The sequence below is a fragment of the Athene cunicularia genome, assembly GCF_003259725.1.
Source record: "Athene cunicularia isolate RWA chromosome 2 unlocalized genomic scaffold, athCun1 chr2_part1, whole genome shotgun sequence".
Taxonomy (NCBI): Eukaryota; Metazoa; Chordata; class Aves; order Strigiformes; family Strigidae; genus Athene; species Athene cunicularia.
This window is the reverse complement of record NW_020799095.1, coordinates 45,677,871-45,687,602: the sequence shown is the minus strand read 5'-3', so window position 1 is coordinate 45,687,602 and position 9,732 is coordinate 45,677,871. Positions and strand designations below refer to the sequence as shown.

The following is a 9,732-nucleotide window of genomic DNA, read 5'->3' as shown; positions in this document are numbered from 1 at the left end:
CAGCGCCGCTAGGGATTCTCGGGGTACCTGGCACGGTAGGGAGGCGGGTGCTCATTTATTTTATTTAAAGGCCTGTCTTTTTATAGCTTGGCTGCTTGGGTTTGTTTTTTTCTGCTCCTGATGAAATGGGGGCAGGTGACTGGGTTGACATGATTCAAGGGATGCTCGTCTGTGACACTGGGGTTAGCGTGAGTCAGGGGATGCTCATCTGCGCGGCCGCGATTAAGCTATTGACGCCTGCGAAATTGCTCTTTGCAAAAGCCAGCTATCAATTATGGGCTTGGATTAAAAGGAGCCTGGAATATTTTACATATTGTGCCTTGAATGAACCAGGCTCCCGTGGTGTGTGGTGCTCCAGGGCAGAAGCCGACCACCCTGCGAGTCCCTCGTGTGGGTGTCTGTGCAGCCACGGCCGGCGGTGGGACCTGCTCCTCCCGACGACCACAGCCCATCAGCCTGTCCACTGGGGTTGTGCAACCTGAGGCAGGGAGAGGGACCAGAACACGAATAACCTGTTTCTGTTTTCCATAGGCTAAATGCAAAACCAGCAGGATAAGAATAGCACCTCCCCATATCTGCATATCAAAGAGCAGTAATGATATCATCCCTTTGGGTTTAGTGAGGTTATTGGCAATACTGCACCTTCTTACAGTTAGGGGGAGAAACTGGTGGTGGAGTTCTTTGTTTCTTCAAAAAATCATGTTTGTCTATATAAAGATAGTTTCTTCTAGCTTGATCCTGAATACAACACAAATCAGAAAAATCTACCCTCAGATGCAAGGTAGTGGCTTTGGTTACTCTTTCAGCTCTCTTTCAGCCCAAAGAATACTGCTCCCTCTGTTCGAAACAGCCTGTTGTTGCCATCTGACTCTAACTCAACGTTTTAGATGGTTGCCACCTGCCTCTGCAAGGTCAGCCAGATTTAACCGAACTCAAACCAGTACTTTTAGTGTCAAGTCCTAATACTGCTCATTAAAGTACAGAAGGGATGATTGCTTTGCACAGCCATAGCAGCAGCCTTTCTTCATCTCTGTGTATGGATACATATGCAAAATCATCAACAGTATGGAAGGTGGTTCTCTAGTGAGAAGTACTTAGATAGCTGCAAGGCAGGGACATGTGGCACAAAAATGCAACTACAATACTATTGGTTTAATTTTATTTACGGAATTTTCTGCTTTGCATTTGGAAGAAGTGAACATAAGGGACAAACAACTGTAAGAACTGCATGTCTGACTGTTGTTACAGTACCTCAGAGGTCTGAGGCACGTTCCCGGGAAGAGTTCAAAAGACTTGTTAATTAGAAGTGATTGCCCTTGAAGCTGACTGATGATTGAACCTAACCCAAGAGCAGAGTGGACTTGCTGTGATTTATGACAATGACACTACTCACTGCATCAACCACATTATTATTTTTTCTTAATTATAGGTTCTTTGTTGCTGTTCTCCTCTAATTAAAGCCATTGCACTAATTTTTAAAAAAGTGATTGCTGCTTGAATTCAGAGACATAAAATATACAGCACACATAAACACCAGTTGACTGAAACCCACTCCTACCTCATCGCTTACCACTGCCTGTATCCCAGTAGGGTCCTATGGGAGCTCTTCTACTGCATGGATGAACACAGTTTTGGTATTACAATCTAATGCAAGATGAAGTATCACAGTTCAGTGGTGATCAAGCAACAAAGATTCAAGAGAAAAAAAAAAAAAAAAAAAAAAGATATTTAATTGCTTGACATATTTAGTAGATAACACAAATGTGTAAATCAAATACACTGGTTGCCTTGATAGGCAGATTGCTGTAACCACTTCTCATATGTTACCTTTGCATTCACTTCCTTCATAGTGTGGCTGGCATTATGAAGTTAGAAGTTAGAAAATTGATACATACTTTGTCAGCATTCTGCCTTAATGAGGACTCACATTGTGCTTTTTTTTCATTTGTCAGTACTATCATTTCTCTTCTTTGCAGATCAAAAGCTAGATTTTGGCAATGATGCACACTTCAAACTTTAACCCCAAACCAGCCTTATGTAGATCTTTGACTATCTAAACCCCTGTCCTCTGCACTTCAGCAGTCAGCATCACATTCTTTCATATTTCTCTGCAGTGTTTCTGAGTGATAATGTGTGATACAGGAGTACAGGATCTTACCCACTCCTTACTCTTCCTTCCTTAATAGCAGAAACCTCCTTAATGCAGAATCCTCCGTAACGCAGTATAGCAACAAGTAGCTCATCGTATCCTGGGTCTCTGTGCCCCAGCACTCCTGTTCCTACAGGAAGTAAATTAGTCTTCCTTTGTTTGGCATGTGGGGAGCCTGAGGGTGCCCCTCAAGCCACAGGCACTGTTTATGTAGCAATTCAGTAGCAAAAGCTATGACTTTTCTAATAGCAGAAAGACTGGACTCTAGGGGTATGCATCTCAATCTTTATGAAATGTGTATCATGGAGAAAATTCCTCTTTTCCAATCTTGATTTTGAGCATCTTCCACATAGAGATGCTGTGTTTTCCATTGCACATGTTTAAGACCTTTATTGTAGGAAGAGAAAATGACAGTGCAAGAAAGGAAGGTCAAGCTGCAGCACTGAACAAAATTAATTTTTATTATTTTTAGGGGGATGTTTGCTCTTTTATATGAGCAAATTCATTCATGGTTAATTTCAGCCAACAGAAGGAAACTGGGTTGGATTCTGGGGAAGGAAGGACTAGCCCAGGGGCCCTGGGGCTGTAGAGAACCTAGTGTAGTGTTTACAGAAACATTTCATTTCTTTTTAAGAAATAAAGTCCTAACTTTAGATTGCTAGTTGGTCTATGATACAGAGCCAGTCTAAAGAGTTAACACCTTATCCTGGAACAAGGCCTGAGGTAAGAGCTTGAGCAAAAGGGAAAAGCATGAAGAAAAACGATGTGCTGACAAATTTTGACTGTGTGAAGTTGTTTGCAAAAAATACATCAAACTTTTATATTTAATTAAGTAATAGCTAAATTAGAAACTGGAATGTAAATGTTTCCTCCTTTAAGAGTTTTTTTGAGCCATAGAGATTTTGCTCCAACATAAGCTTCATCATTTTGAGCGTATTGTCACTTAATGTTCCCTTGCAAGATTTGTGTGGGTGACATTCCAGCACAAACCAGCTCCAAACAGATCTTCTAGGTTGAAAACAGTTTGTCTCTGTTCATATAGTTGAATTAAACTTTTTCAGCAAAGTCAGCTGTTGTTTCTCTAATTAACCTCTAGACTCTTAAATACCTTCACTCCAAACGTGACAAATTGACTATCCAAAAAGTCATTAAACAGAGGAATTACTCCAGGAAATAAAATAGAAAGACCTTGTTTTCAAATTCAGTCTTATCTTATTCTTTGTGTAGTAATGCTAAAAACCCCAAGGGTTTACCAGATAAAGGCTGTATCAAAGTTGTTAGTAGGCCTCGAAAAGGATGAAAAAGAATAATAATAATAGTAAAATTTAAGACTTAAGGTAGATGTTGAATCTGCATGTGGGAAAGCAAATTATCAGATGCCCGCTGGATTATTTGCAAACTCTCTGTTGTGTGACTCCTCCAGTTTCATGTTGCTGATTTCAGCCCCACTGTTCCAAGTTTCTCTCAGTGAGTGAAGTTATCTGTCACTGGATTTTATTAGGGTTTTTTTGAGCAGATGGCTGATTCTTTTCACCTGGAGAACTGCCACTTTCTTTAGATACATGTCAGGTTTTATGATAGTCTAATTTATCTGTTTACTTGAGAAATAAGTAACTTAAATTACGAGGGTGTTATCATTTCACTGGCCTCAGAAATGATGATAGATTTGCTGCATAACCTGGAAAAAAAACACAAAGAGAAAATAGTTTAAGCCATTGGTAGATGGACTGCTAGCCATGAAAAAAACAGTCCAGGTCATTGTGGCATCTGTGATAGAGTTTCGTAGCTGGTTGCTGGATATTCTGCTTTATATATCAGGTTGCAGATTTACATGAGGAATAAACTTGCTCTGTGTAGCCATTCATCTGTACTTATGTCTAGATTTCTTATTTCTGCAGGTTGCCTTTTATCAGAATGTATTCCAGAGTTGGAATTACTCCTTGTTTGTTTGTACCAGGTTGTTCTTTTCCTGCTGCTTCTTCTGTCCCGTCTGAATAATTCTGCACTAGCTCATTGTGAAGCTGCCAGATACTCCTTACTCAGACGTTAATCACAAGATAAAGACTGGTTTGGTATTGGTGATCTGGCCAGCGGTTATTTTCTTGCTTGTCTTTGGGCACAGTTTAAGGTTAGCAATAAATAAATAAAGGCTTACAGAGAAGAGCACCTGACTTGTAAAGATGCCTTCATAGCCAGCAGTGACTACAGATGAAGGTTCATTTTGAGTACTTGGGCTTTGACCTGCAGCCCACAGAAGGAGAGGTCTTGTGTTTGACCTCATGAACATCTGTCACTGCTTGTACCCCACTGATGAGAATAATGCAAATTTTGCTTCAGTCACACATGCTTCTGAAAATGTCCTCTGCCTTCTACAGAGCTGTTTAATTAAGTATGAATAATCTCTCTAAATTCTACTCTTGCAAGTTCTCCTTTGGTTGAATGTTGATGCCCTTAAAAGTCCCAGGTTTTACAAAGGAGCCACGCAGGCAGTATGACCTTGCTAAAAAATTAATACAAATCGTAGGCTTGTCAATAGGAATCAATCACTACTTTAATTAATTAGCTATGTATGCCACCCTGGCTATGCTGATAAAAGATGTATCCAGGTAGCTGGCACCAAGTTTAAGCTGACCAGTATTCCTTGGTGAAAGCAAACCAGAATTTGCCTCTGTGGTACAGAGAACTAATGGTACAGTTCAAGCATGCATTTCTAACCATGAAATAAAGCTAAAGAAGAATAACTGTATAATCCAGGCCATTTGGGTTTTTTTTTTTTTTCAACTGACTAGGGAATCCCCATTTTACCCTTTTTACACAAATTTAGCATTAAAGTTTCTGTTTCTTGTAATCCCCACAGACCTCCTGTCAGCATGGAATATACATCTATTTCTTTTCTTTTTGATCTTAACACTTGTAAGTAATAAATAATTGATTGCCAAAGGAATTCTGGGAATATATTCAGCCTTAAATTGAGCACTAAACTATTTGCAAATGTGCTTAGGCACTAGCCCAAAAGATACATCAAAAGAATGTCAATTGGATATTGGGAAGTGAAGTGCCCTCATATGTTAGAATTAGGAAGCATGAAATATAAGTAGAGGGATAACAGATGTCAGATCTGCTACCAGTAGTAATAGAAAAAGGTATGTTTTTATAGAAGGCTATAAGATTTTGTTCAAGCTAGACCACACTTTGATTTCAGTAATGACACTCCAGACCTTATTCAGGGAATGTATCATTTTTGACTGTTGTCTTGAAACTGGGGTTTGACAGTGCACTCACCCCAGAGATATCTACAACTTAGTCTGAATGGTCTGTGAAATAAATCTATGAGAAAGAACTGGGGTATATTTACTGCAGTGACTGGCCATTTTTGATACTAATGACAGTCTTATTTCACCATGGCTACAAGCCCCAGCATAAGCTTGGTCAGTAAACTTGGTCTGTGCTGCTGTGGGTAGACCATAGGGTCTGAACTAACATGACTACACCTGCACTGCTTTGCTTTCAATGGGGTCATACCCCAATGTCTGGATATCTGTGAATAAATTTAGATGTTGTGGGATGTTGGCCTTGCCACTGCAACTGAAGCTCATTTGCTCTTCATCAAGCACATCCTCTTATAATCCATTTACAAACACAGAAATGACAAGAAGGTAATGACAAGGAAGAACGAGGATGGATTTATTAACCAACAGTAAATCATGATTGACCAACCTGGTTGCTTTTTATGGTGAAATAGCTGGCTAAAAAGATGAGAGGAGAATGATGGATGTAATATATCTTCTCTTCAGTAAGGTTTTTGACACCATAGCATTCTTATCGGGAAGCTGAGGAAGTATAGCTTGGATGAATAGACTCTTAGATCAGTTGAAAACTGCCTGAACCACGAGGTCTGAAGAATTATCAATGTCCTGATGCTCAGTAGTTGTGTACCCCAGGGTTGATATGGGGATGATATTGGTCAGCATTTTTATTCTTATCAGTGAGAATACAAACTCAGAAAACTTGTGTGTGGTGCTAAATTAAGGGAAATGATTAGCATCCTGAACAACAGAGCTTCAGTCTAGAGGGATATTGAGACACTTGTGGATTGGACCTTAAGACATTCAGTAAGGTATGTGAGTCTTGATAACTGGAGCAGAATAAGCTCATGCAGCAATACAGACTGGGAACTTACTGTGAGAACTGAAAACTGAGGGCAAATTTGAGGACAAGTGCCCCAGTTTGCATCTTGGGAGATTCAAACTGGACATTAGCAAAATTTTTCCAGTAGGAAGACAGTATACTACTGGAATACATTATTTGGAAGAGTTGTGGAATCTCGATCCTTGGAGGTTTTCAAGACTCAGCCAAATAGAGCCACGGCTTGTTTGATTTAGAGTTGGTGATTGTCTTTGAGTGGGAAGTTGGTTCAGATAGCCTTCAGGAGCTTGTTCCAGTTTCTCTGATTCTGTAATCTTTGTTTCCACACAGCAGCTAGAAGAGTCACAAGTGAGTTTGCTTGTGACCTTTTCACATCTGTTAGGTTTTTCTTGCTTTTCTTGCATCTGTGCAAACTCAATATCTGTGACCAGAGCTGTAGAAAAAAGATGGCTTTGCAGTGGCTTTGTCAGAAGCCGTTCTTTCTTCTGGTGCTGTGGAAAGCTGTATCATCCATGATGTGTGTTACATCAGCCTCAGAGATTCTTGTGTACGGCAACTTGCAATAACTCTTATGCAGTTGCACATGTGGAGTGTTGCAAAAAGAGCATGATGCACCCATGTTCACCTGGCATGCTCGTGGTTCTTCTGCCATCATGATGGAAGATGGTCATCGAAGCCACATAGAATTGAGTCAGTCAGCAGTTTACTGATCAGTAGTTTTCCTATCAGAGAATACAGACTGGCAGAAAACAAAAAGTTCTTGTGGACTCTCCTGATTGAGTGAAAATGGGTTGTATGGATTTTTCATATTCAAAGTTTCGGGGGGAAGTTTTTTGGAAGTTGTCAAGACATCATGTTAGCAATTTCAATGTGAAAACTGTCCTGTGAAACAATTTTTCTGATAGCTCTTAAAGAATGAAAACGGGCCATAGTTGAAATGAAACATTTAAAAAATGTTGGCTCACTAGTGGATTAGAGTACAAGACTTTGCTCTTTTGGTTTTGAAATACTGACACTCCCCTATGATGGGAAACCTCCTCCTACTGTTTGTTAAAGAAAATAGCCATCTAATATTAGGTTAGGGTCGTACAAAATAGATTTCACACATTATAGCCATCAGCAAAGTTCCCTGGATTTCTGAGAGATCATTGCAGTTTCCTGCAAATCTTTCTCTTGCTGCTGGCATCCCACAAGATGGTTTGTGTTTATGTTACCTGGAAGATCTGCTTCTCAGGAAGAGATGCAGTTGTAGAAGGAGAATGAAACATGTAAACATCTGAAAAATATGTTCATCACTTCAGTGGAACTACTGGTTTGAATGGTACTAAGGATGCTGAGAGCAAAGGACTAGGAAAGAATGGGACTGGTTTGCAAGAAGAGAGGGGAAATTTGTGCTGATATGGTTAGGACTCTGAGATTAACACCACAGCTTCTAATTGAACACAACATTCACTAATATTGGTGATTTTTTTTTCCTGAATTTAAGGATAATATGGGTTATTTAGAGATAGGAAGGTACAGGGGGGACCCAGAAAAGCTCCTCACCCCGTAATCTGGAGTCTTCAGATGGCTGTTGTGTTTGCTTGCCCTTCTAAAGTGAACCTAATAGTTCTTTCAAAAACAGATTTAAATAAAATATCCAGAATCTTTCTCTCCACTCCCCTCTTCCTCTTGCCATTGGCAAACAAAGCCCTGACAGACAGAAACCTTCACTAGTGTAATCCCCAACCCCCAAAATAAAATTAAAAGGTAGCAAGGAGGTTAAAAAAATGGTGTAATCTGGGTGGGTTTACCCCTTATTATAGCCTAAAGGCTGTATAAGCAAGTATTCTCCACCTTCTCAAGAAAATGAGGTGCCTCTAAGGAATTAAACAAAGCCAGATAGATGAGGAGTCTTAGGAGCAGTGAAAGAGAACACAAATAGGTCAGCTTGCCTTCCTTAGAAGCAACTCTGCTAATGTTTTAATGCAGGCATGAGTTTGGGGCCTGGAGAGGAAAGGGAAAACAGTTCTGGTAAATTTGAGTGATGGTGGAAGTATCTTTTGGAGGTAGAATTCAAACTTCATCTACATCTTCAATATTGTCCTCATTCTCTTGGGATCCTGTCTTGGAAAAAATATCCCATTTCATAATCCAAGGGGATTAGCCGACAACTGTGATTTAAATAATTACAAGCATCTCTTCTTACATATGACTATGCATTGACCTCTGTATGGCTAGATGAACTCCTGTACCACTGCTTTTTGTAACATTTTATCACCTTTTATGATCAGTCTCTTTCATCTTTATGGCATGTTGTCTTGCTGTGCTTTGCCTGTGGATCTTTCAAACCAGGTAGCAGCCTTGTACTCCTCTCTTCACAGGCAGTTCTTTGACGTGTCCTTCCCCACTGACATGCTTGGTCCTCAGTGCTAGCAGTGACTTGGCATAGAAAACAATGGTTAGTGGATTATCATAACACTGTCTTCACAGGGGCAGCCAGGTGTTGACCATGGTGAGAAATAAATGTTGATTTTCATTTTCTCAGGGTCATCCACTCCCTGTCAGTTAAACAAAAGGTCATCTAGGCCCAGCCAGCGTGGAGATGTCTGCTGATGTTCTCCAGCTGTGCATTTATCATCTGCTTCCATTCTTTATTTTTCCCCTCTCCGTTTTGCAGGATGAAAGTAATGACAATGTGGGATTCTAACTATATCTGAGCCGCCTGCAGGTTCTGTGATTGCCGTGTAGGCTGTGTGAAATCTGCAGGCAACAGTACGCCCGCTTGCAGTGTTGCTTTAGGTGAGAATCTGTTCAGTGCCCTAAGACAAAGTTAGAGACATACAAAGGCCCAAAGGCTAACACACCAAAGGGGATGTTGGCAGCATTAGCCTGAAACCCTCTGTCAGTTAGCAGGTAATGTCCCTGCTGGAAAATAATGAGTGCATTCAGTGGTAGTTCTCCATCACAGTGAATTACATGCTCACTAGCACACAGAGGTTCATCAAGTGAAGCATTTCAGGGAGAGAGTACATCCTCATACGGGCACCCTAGGAGTACTTGATCCCAGTGAGATTGTTATTTTTTTTAGGCTGTGGGCCTCAGACCCACTGAAGCAGTCCCTTCTGCTCCCTCACCTCCTCCTACTCCCAGCCACTCCTTCCCACTCCCTTACTCCTCCTTCTGCTATGCTGGCACAAGCATTTAGGCATATGGTGAAGTGCAAAGGGAGAGCTAATCTGGCTGAAGAAATCCTGGATGAAAAAGAAGGGGTGGGGGGTGGGGTTAGCCAGCTCAGCTCCCTGTCCTAATTTATTTGTAGCAACCTAGGAAGTACAAGGAAGAATGATGTAGGAGCAGGGACTCCTTAAGCAGACAAATCTGCTGAAAATAATGCTTATCAGGCTATGATAGTATTTCCTTTTTGTGATGATTTCTTTCTGCCACCTGCAAGGAGA

At 40.7% G+C, this 9,732-nt stretch overlaps 1 protein-coding gene across 1 annotated transcript in view; it reads right to left on the bottom strand.

The window, feature by feature from the left end:
• Nucleotides 1–1,563, bottom strand: part of XRCC2 (X-ray repair cross complementing 2) — a 19,624-nt gene extending 18,061 nt beyond the window's left edge. Inside the window, exon 1 of the mRNA XM_026843513.1 lies at nt 1,559–1,563. Within this exon, the coding sequence (XP_026699314.1) occupies nt 1,559–1,563 (5 nt within the window). The remainder of the gene's footprint in view (nt 1–1,558) is intronic.
• Between the last annotated feature and the right edge of the window lie 8,169 nt (nt 1,564–9,732).